At 29.9% G+C, this 13,656-nt stretch overlaps 1 protein-coding gene across 1 annotated transcript; it reads right to left on the bottom strand.

Annotated features, from left to right (window-relative positions):
* Positions 1-9,540: 9,540 nt before the first annotated feature.
* Positions 9,541-11,841, bottom strand: LOC148600264 (salivary C-type lectin 2-like). The gene is made up of 5 exons (XM_088557565.1): positions 11,686-11,841; positions 11,358-11,446; positions 10,868-10,973; positions 9,943-10,171; positions 9,541-9,630 (listed from the first exon to the last, which is right to left on the bottom strand). Exons 1-5 carry the CDS (start codon positions 11,735-11,737, stop codon positions 9,600-9,602), a joined length of 507 nt encoding a protein of 168 aa, XP_088413691.1. The 5' UTR covers positions 11,738-11,841; the 3' UTR covers positions 9,541-9,599.
* Between the last annotated feature and the right edge of the window lie 1,815 nt (positions 11,842-13,656).

Genomic DNA, 13,656 nt, shown 5'->3' with positions numbered 1-13,656 from the left:
GACTCTAAGACTCAACATATTTTGCGTCTACATGTATGAATTATAATTATTCATGATTAACATAAATCTCATACCAATATAATTTTGTAACTTCCCACATAATGATATTCTGTACAGATCTCTTGTACTCTATAAATTGTATGCAACATGAAAGATTTAAAATAACAGCAAAACATACGTTTGCCAAACATTGCCACAAATGGTATGTTAACACAAAAAAAATATAATAAAAACACAACTTAATGCTTCCCTCTCAAACAGATGAAAAGGTCAGGTTACCTGTCTGGTATAATACAGTATTTCATACAGTATGACACATCATATAAAACCTGAAGCAAAAATATGTCTCATAACTGATGTGTTCATGGAACAATAATAACATTCATTACAAACACCAAACACTTTGAGTACATCATTAAATAAAAAAATATCATTTAACATATTAAAAGCTAACCATTTAATCAATTCTTTATTTCCTATTTATTTATATGAAATCACATTCATTCAAGAATTGTCTCTTTTGAAACTTTTGGTTTAATAGCTCAATTATTAACTATTTTAAATATTTATAATCTTTTATATCATTTAGTCTCCTTAAATGGTTGTAACAGATTTTACTCATTCACTCAGTTCATTTTCATACTGCAAATTCATTCTCGAATTCAAACTAAACATTCAACCTCATACTAGCTGCTCAGTTAAGACAAAGTTATTTTAGTGGGATAAAGTGCTAGAAATATAGAAACAAACCTCAAATACAAGTTCCAGAAACTCAGCAATACAACTTAACTTCCAAATTATATTTATGTTGAAATACTAGGCAGAAACTATAGACTAAGTTATACAAAATTTCAAGGAAATCAATATGTCTGCCATCCAGCTCAGCAAACTCAGAGAGAATAATACTCGCATTCCAAAAGGAAACCCCAAAGAGAATTTTAAAGTACATGTGACCTGAATAGACTAATAAATAAAAGAGAAATAAAGAGTTCTATATATAGCTCATCACATGATAGGTAAATCCATCAGTCAAAGTAACTGATTATCAATTACATTGATACAAGTAACAACATGTATACATTTTAATATAAATGTAAGTAAGTTTTAATAAACATATAAACCATTCATTTATTAATCTCAAATCATATGTCATATAATAAATAGAATACAATACATAAATATATATAGAAAGACTAACATTAAATGAATATTATATCCAAAGTCAATTCCTGGTTAAATTCAACTCTGCCACATGTATGTCTGTTTTATATGTCTGGTCTTTGTCCCTAGATTACATTGTTTTGATTACATCTCCTGAAATGTGTAACGTTCCCAGTTCCACGCACATAAAGCAAAAGAAATACGAAACACGATCCCACGAAGCACGATACACGCACACGATACACGATAGCCACAGGAAACACATTGCACGAAGCACGATAAATGAATGATCGTGTCCGCCGGAAGTCTTCTCAGTAATTGGTATATTACGAAGTCTAACTTGCAAAACGAAACTAATCACAATTAATGATATGCACTGTACTTTGTCGTCGTATTTTGTTGATTGCCAACATCTTACATGTAATTTTACATTAATGTGTATAATGCATTAATAAACACATTTGATATACACAATTTTTTAATGTCTATAAATGTTGTGATATAAAATCACGTTAATTTTTGTTATAACGCGTATATTGCGAAAATATTGTCATTGGTCTGGAAGAATGAACATGTTGAAAGTTTGGCTTTGTTTTAAATTGAAGAAAATTTCTAAAAACAGATTGTTAATTAAGTGTTTTACCAAACAATCATGTTTTCTTTGAATATGAAATTAATATAACTATTTTATGTGTAAAATGTCCATATTTGTTGTATATGGATCATCGGGAAAGCATGTTCTTTGTTCCAGGAGAACACAAATACCAATCTTTCATAAAGTGTTGGTAAAAAGTACTCATTTTTTAAAAATTATTAGTCTATTTTAACTAATGTGATACCATTCCATTGGTCTAAAAAAGAAAACATTGCATTGTTGATATGACAAATATTCATTTTATTGTGCATAGTATATTGCAAAAAATATTTCATTAGTCTCTGGTTATGAAAATATTGAAATTTCATAAAATTAGGGCAGAGTCTCTGAAATTAGGGTAAGAAATACTCAATTTTTAGATAACAGAGTGTTTTGACAGATGCGATACCATGAAATTACTCTAAATATGAAAAGGAAGTAACTTTCATATGAAAAATTTCCATATTTGCTGTATAAGGATCACCGGAAACACATTTTCCTTGTTCCAGGTGAATAAAAATACCCAAATTTCATAAAGTATTGGTAAAAATAACTCTTTTTTAAAATAATTTAGCTTTTTAAGCTAATGCGATACCATCTTATATATATAAAAAAAGAAAATATTGCATTATTGATATAAAAAGTGTCCATTTTTATTATAAGTGGTATTTTGCGAAAACATTTTGACTGGTCTTGGAATATGAAAATATTAAAATTTCATAAAATTGGGGTAAAATAAACTCAATTTTTAGTAAAAAATACTTTTGATATTTGTGATACCTTCAAATTGCTCTGATTATGAAAAGAAATTGCTATGTAAAAAATGTCCATATTTGGTGTATATAGGTAATTGTAAACACATTTTACTTGTTCCAGGAGATTAAAATACCAAAATTTCATAAAGTATTGGTAAAAAGGACATTTTTAAATATATAAGTTGTTTTAAGTATTGTAGTACCATTTTATTGCCCTAAATATGAAAAGAAAGTAATTCTTTATGTGAACAATGTACATGATGAACATATTTGTTGTATATGGATCATTCAAAACATTCCAGCAGAACAAAACTACCAAAAAGTAAAGTATTGGTAAAAAGCACTATCTTTTGAAATAATTTAGCTAATGCGATTCAATTTTATTTGTCTAAAAAAGAAAATGTTCCAATTGTGATATGAAATTGTCCATTTTTATTATACATGGCACATTGCAAAACATTTTGGCTTGACTAGGAGTATGAAAGTACAATGTTTCAAGGAGCACAATTTGGAAAAACAACGATGTATAAAGTTTTTTAATTCGGGATTTTAACTAAGTATGGGGAATAGAAGTATATGGTTCTAATGGTATTATATTCAGAAAATAGTCTTGAAACACATTATACAAAGTAACACAAAGTAACAAAAGCAAATGAGCAACTCGGATTCCACTAAAAACTGGGAGCATGGACCAGGTGCACCAGTTAGGTAAGCGGTCTCTCCTTCCCTAGAAACAGCCGCGGAGTTGCTCATAAAAAGTCAAGTCAAGGGGTAAACGCGCTAAGCATTTTGAAATATTCTCCTTTAGAATATGATTTGAAATTATTTTTTACAAAGTATAAAGAATCTCTACAAGGAAGTATATATTTGTATCTAGGTGTACCAACCTTTCACGAGAAACAACGTTCTATAATATGTTTCATTCGGCATTTTAAGTAGTATAGGGAAATGAAGTATACAGTGTTGAAATATCATAGGTTTTAATGATAATATAGTCCGATTATAATTCTGAATTCAGGGTCTTCAAAATATCTTTCTATTTTTCAGGATGCACATTGAATTAATGCAACTACAGGAGTAACAAATGTTGTGGTAAGGCTTGAAAATCTATTTGACAGCTGTGAGTATAGATGTTAAAAGTTTTGAAAAAAAAGGTTTGGTAGTAAATTTTGCAGATCCGGCTACGTAACGATGTTTGCATATATTCTTGTGGTGTAAAGCAATTCAGAACATAGACGGTAAATCACAATCATAGTATTTATTAGAGAGACCAAAAGACACAAAAATATCTCAATATAATGTATGTATCGCGTCTTAAATCACACAAAATACATTGTAGTCATCACATTGCAAGACATTAATTACAAAACATTTGTCAAAGGACCATTTGATTAAATATTGCAACTTGTCTTTAATAAATTTGGGTTGCAGTGGTAATTACACGGTAGAACAGTCTATTGGTGTCTGAATAATTTTCACTACGTCTTAATTTATTATCTTAAAAATTCTCTAAATAGCTCATTAATTGAACATGTTGAAGTTAAGAATAACATTTTATTCATTATTGCAAACATAAGCATTACATAAAATCACACAACAATGGAACATACAACATCAAGACTGGTTCAGTTTCCTTTTTTCAGTTCTAACGACTCAATAAACAATGATACACTCTTAATCTACTTTTTGTTTTTGTAATTGAAGATAAAAAGTCATTATTAAATTGTCATTATCTTTACAAATAACAACGAAATGGTGTGCGTCGTCCACAACATTGCATACATTACGTAACCTTTGACATCTAAGTATCTTATAGTATCTCCCTGTTTCAATTGATAGTATGTGATAGCTTATTCTAAATTTCATAATACTTTGTCAAACAGTTTTATTTGGATTTGAAAACAATATCACATTTTAGTTTCTAAAGTTCTATAAAGAAAAAAAAATTCTCTGCTTTCAGACCCTGTATTTTTATTACGGTAGATAAATTCCAATTGTTATCATTTATTTGTTTTCTGATTCTATTTCTTACAGGATATATTCAGTTTAAATAACAGAAAAAAACAGATATGAGAGAAAATTATAAAAATGCTTCATAATTGTCTCAGGGTACTTCTTATATTCTTAAAATCAATGATTAAAATACACAAAACAATATAACACGTAATTTAAAGTCTTTCATCATTATCATTAACTTAATTACAAAATGTATTTTAAAAGACGATTTAAATTCAAAATGAAACATTCTCTGCACAAAAGATTATAGTTTTATTAAGCACATAAAATTTAAAACAAAATATGTAGTAGTCCGTATAAGAATTATGTTAAATATAAAATCATGATTTAAGCATAAGAAGGTTACTGTGGTTCATTCACAATTAAATCTGCACTATCAAAACATGATTTTGACTGATTACTTAAAGAAATTGTGTAGCTATTACCTTTTCTTGATACAAGTCAAAATCCATATATGCCATTCTCCCATGACCATTAACTGATGATTTTTTTTAACAATTTAGGACAGAAAACAGCCCTTATTTAAGAATAAAAAATAAAATTACTGTATCTCTTTTATGTATGAATTACCTTTTGTATTTTTTGTATAGAGACTGTAACATTATAATTCAGGTGATAGGAAAGAACATTTATTGAACAAAGAAAAGTTTAGACGGAAGAATTTTAAAAGAAAGTAAAAATAAATAGTTGAATTGGAAAATCTGATGCTTCACCATTGCCTATGAAATAACTATCTTCAAAAAAAATTCTCAATACGATTTTCTCTGCTTAACTAAATCAATGCATGGCCATGCATACAAACAGTTTCAGTAAATAATATATTCCACATACTCTTAGATTTAAACAGCAATACGGTACTTAAAAAATAGATCAGTAACAGCTAAAAAAAATGTAGAGTTTTGCCCAAATTGTGCAAATTATAGCTTTAAAACCCTTTTGTGGCAACCTCTGAAGCCCATCTTTTTAATACTTCGGTACCGCCCGAAGTCAAGTTTAAAAAGGTTCAGACTCGATATTCAGAGAATCCTAATACGCTCAGGAGTCCTGAGTAGACAAGATGAAAACACTAGATACCTGTATGTGTCGTTCATCATTATACTAGTAAATTGTTTTACTCGTGAGTATTTACCCTATTCAGACACTATACAATATATTGTGCAATCGGTCTGGCAAGTGGCATTTATTACGATCCTCGAAATCCCAATACACCTACATGGACTGCTTGAATTACATAATTGATTAACATGGTACTGTATAAAATAATAATGTTGTAAGACTATATAACAGTTCTATGTTGGTATATAATGTTCATGTGATAGATTAACTAAAACAAATAGTAGTACGGACTGACGGAAGTACAGACACCCTTCATCATGACATATCCTCACTTTGCTAGTTTGGGCATAAAAGCGATATTCAAATGTCTGACCATTTAATAGTATGGTTTAACGTCCTTTACCAGAAAAGGACGGGAACGCCTTTACCAATCGAAGAGACCCTTCTTTGAACTACATTTAGTCGTACATCCAAAATAAAAGAAGTTTGCAGTCTCATAGCACCGAAAACCATGTGTCTGGCTATTTGTGTTTTAAGATGTAAGTATGCAAGTGTTATCAAATTGTTACATTTACACAATATACGTGTTATAAAAACATGCAATTTTTGACTCCTTTTAGTCTGCATTATATCGAATGCTTGAATTTGTTAACAAAAAGACATAACCATAATAATCATCTAGGATGTAAGCGGATTTAAGCGGGTTATTTCTATGGTTATTCTTTCTTGAGTTTGTCACAATATTATTCAAAACTAAACTAAGGCTTTACTTTTTCATGTCATACTATCAGCGGTTACAAGATATCAAGTTTGGGTTACCCGCCCCCCCACCCCCCCCCCATCTTTGGGGCACTTCCTTTTTTTAAGTACATGTGTGCTATGTTGTTAAAAATGAGAATATTTTTGTAATTTTGAGTAACTTTTGAAAATTAAGTATATTTTAATAGCATTATTTCAATAGCTACTGGCCCTAGTAAAACACAATATTTCAAGGCCCACAACTATTTAGATTTATCCCGGGTAGGAAAAATACAAAAAAGACTCAAATTAATGGTAATTACAATAACGTTTAAGTTAAAAATAGCCACTTTTAAAAGGTAAAAACGAACTAAATATAAAAACAAATAAATAAATGAATAAATAAAGGTACAAAATTGACAAAGTGCCTTTAAATTATGAAATGTTTAAGTAAAGGTTATGTTTAGGTATAAGAATAAAAAGTATCTTTATTCATAAAAATATACTTCAAATACAATAAGCATTCCCACTTTTAAATAAAAAAGGACAAATTCCAAACATTCTATCCTTATAATGGATGGAAAAGTCACCATATCATGGGGGTTACCACTTATTTCAAGTGTTGTTCCAAACATGTTAATAGATATTCAAGGTGTCCCTTAAAATATTAAAATTAAGTGAAGATGTGAAAAAAACAAATCAAAAAATAGTACAATCATGTAAACATTGTTGAAGTTATTTGACACATTGTTAAGATAATCGAGGCAAAACATGTATTGATAAAAAAGTGAAGACATGTCGAGATTAATAAGGTTGTCCAGACTGTTCGAGCATTGGATTTAATTGTTGAGACAGTTTTAGACTAAGTCGATACTGGTTGAAACGTATTCGAGACTATTCGATACGGGTAAGACTGTTTGAGACTGGTCGAGACAAGTTAAGACTTGTAAAAACTTGGTTGAGACAAGTCAAGACTTTGTCAAGACAATTCAAGACATGGTCGAGACTAGTTGAGACTAGTTTGGGCAAAGCCAATCCAAGTATTTTTCAGACATATCTAGAGAAGTTAAGACAGAGTTCGCACAAGTCATAACAAAATGTACTCTATTCAGACATATCACTTAGTAGTGTCACCAACCCAGTAGTCAGATCTGTCTGACCCCGAATAATATCATATTTAACTACCCTTTGTTTTGAAATCTTGCAGTATTCAAAATTAAAAAAAAACGTAAAACACTAAGGCGCTATACCTTGCAGTACATTTGGTAGAACCTCTCAGTGATGGATGTGCCTTCATCTTTCCATAGTTTTGGTTTTGAGTACTTCTTGTATACGACTAATATTTTGATTATGATCTTCCTAGATATTTGCTTTGAATGCTGCTGATGAGAAGTTTCTCGTAGAAACACGCGTACAGCTTATCGAAATTTACAATACATGAATCTGGTATTTTTGTATTTAAAGGGTTAATTTTTGTGACAACATCACTGGACAATAACTATTTACTTAACGGACTGTAATAAATGAAAGTTGTAAAATCGTGACTGAGTGTAATTTAGTTCACTGTTTTAATTAGTATATTTCATTTTCCTATTTTGTCTTCATTATCTATTGTTTTGTCTGTGATTTGTTTTTGTCTGGTCTATCATAGTTAATCACATTTTCACTACAGCACTTTATGTAGTATGTGATTGATGTACTGAAGGGAGAATTCTCATTTCAACTGTTGTTTCAGATGTCACAGTCATGCATTTGTCAATAAACTCTCCATACGATGACGGTGTAGCTTTGTAATAGAAGGCTGCACTAAGGCTTCCATGTGCACTGGGATGTGCTAAAAGTTGCAATCGAAACGTGTCACATCGAAACGTTTGAATCAAATCAAACAATTTTACTTCATCAGATATGAACTACTAAATATATCATAAAATTAAATAACCACAAATAGATCAAGGAGTAATTTGTCCATTTAAAACAAAAACACTGACTCATGATGTAGATAAATTTTGCAATATTTCTAACTAATGGCAAGTACAGTTTTCCTCCGATTTAATCAAAATATGTAAAAAGATACAAAGGTAATCTTTATAAACCTGAAAGCTAAGTGAGCATATTCAATGGATTGTATAAACAGAAATTAATGATTCGTTCAAAGGTCAAATCGAGAAGGATCTCTCCGTTCTGTTCTGAACCAAATACTCTCATACAGGCATTTGTACACAATACAAATAAAAATTAATCATTAAAAGTATAAGTGTATAAAGCATTAGACACACAAAATAATGTATAACATTGTATGGAAAGTAACGTAAGTTTTGTTACCAATAGTTGCTTGCTTTTTATGGGGTTCATCCCTAAATTAGAGGTAAAATGGATTATGGAGCAGAAGAAATGGGATTAGGAACGAGATATTGTATCGGTAGAATTGTATTTTGTCAAAGTCCTGCGCAGAACATTCTAGAAAAAATAATCTAAACATTTTGACCGGAGATGTGTAACGGCAATTACTCGTGTCATTTGAATTTGTCGTAGATATAAGCAAGCTGATGAAGACTCGAAGATACATTAACCGGTTTAAGAGAACGTATTTTATTAGCAATTATCACATTGGCCCCATTGGTGTGGAGTTTATGCATAGCTGATAATATTATAATATGAAAATAAACGATTCAAAGGGATATTTATCGTAAATAATTTCATTTTGAAGAAGGAGTGGGGAGAAGTTTATCAGGGAAATGATGGGTGCTGAATCTGGAATTTGTTTTCTATTTGTTTAATGTTGAAACATCGGAACGAACAGTGATAATCTTATAGCTATTAACTGAAAGGATATAATTACCCATGGTTCAATCGCTTATAACTGATAGTTACATTATTTTTCTTCTCATCACCAATTTGTTAGTTAAGACATGTAAGAGGATAGTCAACAAAGGCTCGAATAAACTGCAATGACGCATCAGAGGTAATGCGATTAAAGTGGAAGCAGTAAGCATATACGATATTGATAAAAGTCACTTATGGGACTTGAAATTACTTCTAATAAGGAATCAAAACTCTAATAAATCTTAAGAAGAACTAACTGGAGTATAGGTATGATTCCAAGTTAGTATGTAGCTTAAAAAGAAGCACTACTAAAAAATATAAATACTGCATTTCGATTTTGCCTCAAAGAAAAAAATGTACCAGTAACACACACATTTATTTACAAATTTGTATTTACAGAACTTGCATAAGAGCATCTATCCTAAAGTGTTGGAAATGTCGGCAGCGCTACAAAATATAAAAAAAACGAAAAATTATTTTGTTGCCAAACCATTTATCATATATGACACAGTTCTATGGGGAATAAGAATTTATTTGAAACTATGTCTAGCTTATGTAAGGTGTTCCACCCTAAACTGGCTTCACTTGTCATCCCAATACATACATTTATAATAACATACATCATATACATCTTAAAAGTGTATTTTATTTACGTTCTAAATTGCTTTGTTCATACGTCTTTACATTAATAAAACAATAGTAAAATATAATATAATTTCAATGAGAAATTAGATGTCATAACGAAACTGAATTACTTACACCATTTCACAAAGAAAATACTTTTTAACAGTACAAGGGTCATCTGTCCATAAGTAGGTGAATTGATTGGGAGGATCGTAAGTTATAGCTGCACAGTTCTCAGCTCCAAATCTGTTGTTTGGTTGCGTTGGTCCCCAGGCAAAATATGTAGCCTTTCTGCCATTAGCAGCCCATACAAAGTCGCCTTCTTTTACAATATCATTTAGTCCGATATAAACCTCTTCATAATCTAAAGGTATTGAACATACCACACATTTTAATACATGTTTCCAAAAAAAAAAGAAATGTATTGACATAAGATCACTAAGCCTGTTAACAACTTGTATTCTATGTATAAATCAGTGTTCTTGAAATACATATTGTGAAATATGTCTTGGTAATCGATGAAATTGGGAATAGATATAGTAATAAAGATTGGCAATCTTAAAAAAAAATTCCAAATATACTTCATGAAATTAAAACCGTACTTTTTTCTATTTAATTCAATGACAAAATATATACAATACGCTCTGAGATGTCAAGATTATATATATTTTGTTAAACATTAACATTTCGTTTTATATTTTTGTCTCTTCGGTCGATTATTGAAGTTACCTAAATATTGATACACGTATAACGTAAGATAGAAAAAAGAGATTAGGAATGATTACCAATTACAAAAGTCATCCACGAAACTCCGTGCCAAGAAACGAAATATCAAACCACTGTACAACACGGACCTTAATGTTTGGCAAAACCCATATTATTAAGCAAGATATAAACGTCCCAAATTATATAATGTTGAACTATTCTAAGGACAATCGCCTTCTTTTTTTTTCTTATTTTTTTCCTTGAAATTGCAAAATAAAAATGAAGACAACATTATATGATATGACCATTGTATGATAAAAACAGTGTCTATATGTTTTTGTTTTCCCACACTTACCAGTTTTGTTTATCATTCCGACAAGGAAACTTTGAGTTTGTGCGTCGTCAACAGTTGCCAATGATGCCGATCGTCCATATTGTCTTCCAATCATTTCACATATAGTCTTAAATTCAAGAAAGTATTTTAAAAGTTTAAAAAAAAAATGTAAATTCCAAGTTTCTTCAATGATATTGTAGTCTTCTTTAAGAGCTGCCCATTTTGAAAGCATACAAACAAATGATATTAGAATAAATGAAGTACGAGTACCAATAACGATACATTCAGCACATGTTTCCATAGGATACATCAGCAGGCGTATTAAAACAAACTTACAATAATATCACTAGATGTAACACTTACAACGATAACACTTATCACCAGTAGTGTAATCTATAACTATATTTCTTATCACTAGTTGTGCAAATTACAACCGTTTCACTTATCCTTACTTACAACTTTGTCACTAGAAGTGTATAATTACAACGCTATCACTCAGAATCTTACTCACCAGTGCTTCACCAAATGTTTCATTTTCTCTACTCAGAAAGAAACATTTATCTTGGAAGTGACTCCATTGATCAGGACATGCAGAAAATACTGAAAAGGACAAATTTATGGATCACTAAACAAAATTATGTTTTTGTTAAGATATGTAATGTGTGAATAAAATTTATAATCAATAATATTCGGAAACAGCATTCATTCAATATTGATTTCATGTTTTGTGATATAAAAAGAGACCTTCGTCGGAGAATCGAATAAAACAAAAAACACAGTTGTGTCAATCGATATCATACAAAAGTACGAAAGTTGTTTATCTTTATCCAAAAACTTACCGATGGTTATGAAACAAGCAAACAAGCAGAATGATTTGATAAGAGATTCCATAACAATTCGTGATTTTTTAAAGAAAATATGATGAGGTGTTGATAACGATTCTTTATGTTGCCTGTTTTTATATTAATTTCTTATCAGAAGGTGTGTACTTTGAGACCATGGTTTGCACGATGTCCGAAAAGAAATCGTAAATTTTCGATCTTACATACATTAATTTTCCTCTCCCCCGTACGATCCCTAAGATAAATAGAATTTAATTCAGAACATTCTATAAAGGTCAGAGTTCAGAATGAAAATCAGAACAAGGGATAAGATATAGAACATTTAATGGAACTTTACGCTATTGTATTGTATTAACATTAGTCTATATGTCTTAGTTTATCTGACTGTATTTAAAAAAATTCTAAAATGGGTTTATTAACATCATGCAATGAATCGTATTTGGAAATATTATGTTTTCATTTTTCTGTGTTTCCGCAAATAGAGATAATTGACCTCTAATTGCATCGCTACGTGAAACAGTACCTCTATGGGATAAACTTCCCATTTTATCGGATATGGGGATACGAAATGGGGCATGGGGAATGCAAAATAGTATATATGAATGGGGCAATGGAAAATAGGGCGAGGGAATAGTTTTGATTTGTCAGTCGAAAAAAAAATGTTTTGCCATTTTCCGCAAACAACATACCTATCATATTTTTATGACAGTGATTGAGAGACTTTTAAAAAAAAGTCTGTCAGAATATTTTTTTTGAAAATATTACAGGTGTTGTAGTATTTTATTCGTGGACAGTTTTTAAAATATATTTTGTACATTTCTGGTCACTGGAGTGTTCGCGCTCATGTGAGTTTTAAACATATCATTGTTTAAAATTTGGACTGAAATAATTTGGTGTCACAGGTACTCGAATGATTTTACATACAATCGACATATTAAACATATTGAATTTTGATAACAACAGCAATTTGTGAAAAACAAAAGGTTGATTCGTTGACAATTGGCAGAAATATATGATCAGTGTCGCAACCACAAAAGGGTACAAATATTGATATTTTTTTTTTATATTTTAAACAATATTTTTGGCCCATTATTGAAATTAAAACTGCTCCCACCATTCAATCTGTAGAAATATGTTATTTTTTAGAAACAGCCAAACATGATATTTATTTTGACATTATTTACATTGATTAAAATAAAATATGACCATTTAGAAAATTTCAAGTGTTTGTATTCATTCAATTTGGAAAATATCTGATTTTTAGAATGTGTTTGGAAATGTCTTTATTACAGCCATCCATATGATACTTACATCGACAATTATAACATTTAATGCAATATTTCTAGATTAATAGGATGATTTGAAGTGTTAGCACAAAAACACTATGCAAAAAATATGTCATTTTGAACTGAAATTTAAGTATCGCAACATCCAACAAAAATACTAACATTGTCATTTTTAATATTTCAAAGAATAAGTTTGGACCATTTTTGAAATTTAAACTGTTTGCCCTTATACAATTTTCAGAAATATGTCATATTTGAGAAATTGAACAGAAATAAATTTGTCTCAGCCACACATATGGTGCTTATTTTGACAAGTTTATTTTACGTTTTAAACAATAATATAAGACCAGTATTCGTGCTAATTCAATTTGCAAACATATATCATTTTTTAAAGAATTTGGTACCATACAAAAATATAGCCATTCACATACTTATATTGACAAATTTATCATTCTTTACAATAGTGTGGGACTGATAGGTGAATTTAGAATGTTAGCACAAAAAAAACTTGTAAAAATATGTCATTTTGAAGATATGGAACTAACCCATGAGTGGTGCAACTACCAACCAAATGCTGATATTGCCATTTATTATTTTTTATTTATAGGTTTGGACCATTTTTAAAACAAATTGACTATTCGCACCCATACAATTTTCAAAAATATGCCATGTTCGAGAAATG

The sequence above is a fragment of the Perna viridis genome, chromosome 13 (assembly GCF_037379345.1).
Source record: "Perna viridis isolate PV_CMFRI_1.1 ecotype Kerala chromosome 13, ASM3737934v1, whole genome shotgun sequence".
NCBI classification, from domain to species: domain Eukaryota; kingdom Metazoa; phylum Mollusca; class Bivalvia; order Mytilida; family Mytilidae; genus Perna; species Perna viridis.
Note: the sequence above shows the minus strand (reverse complement) of the source record. Positions and strands in the feature narration are given on the sequence as shown.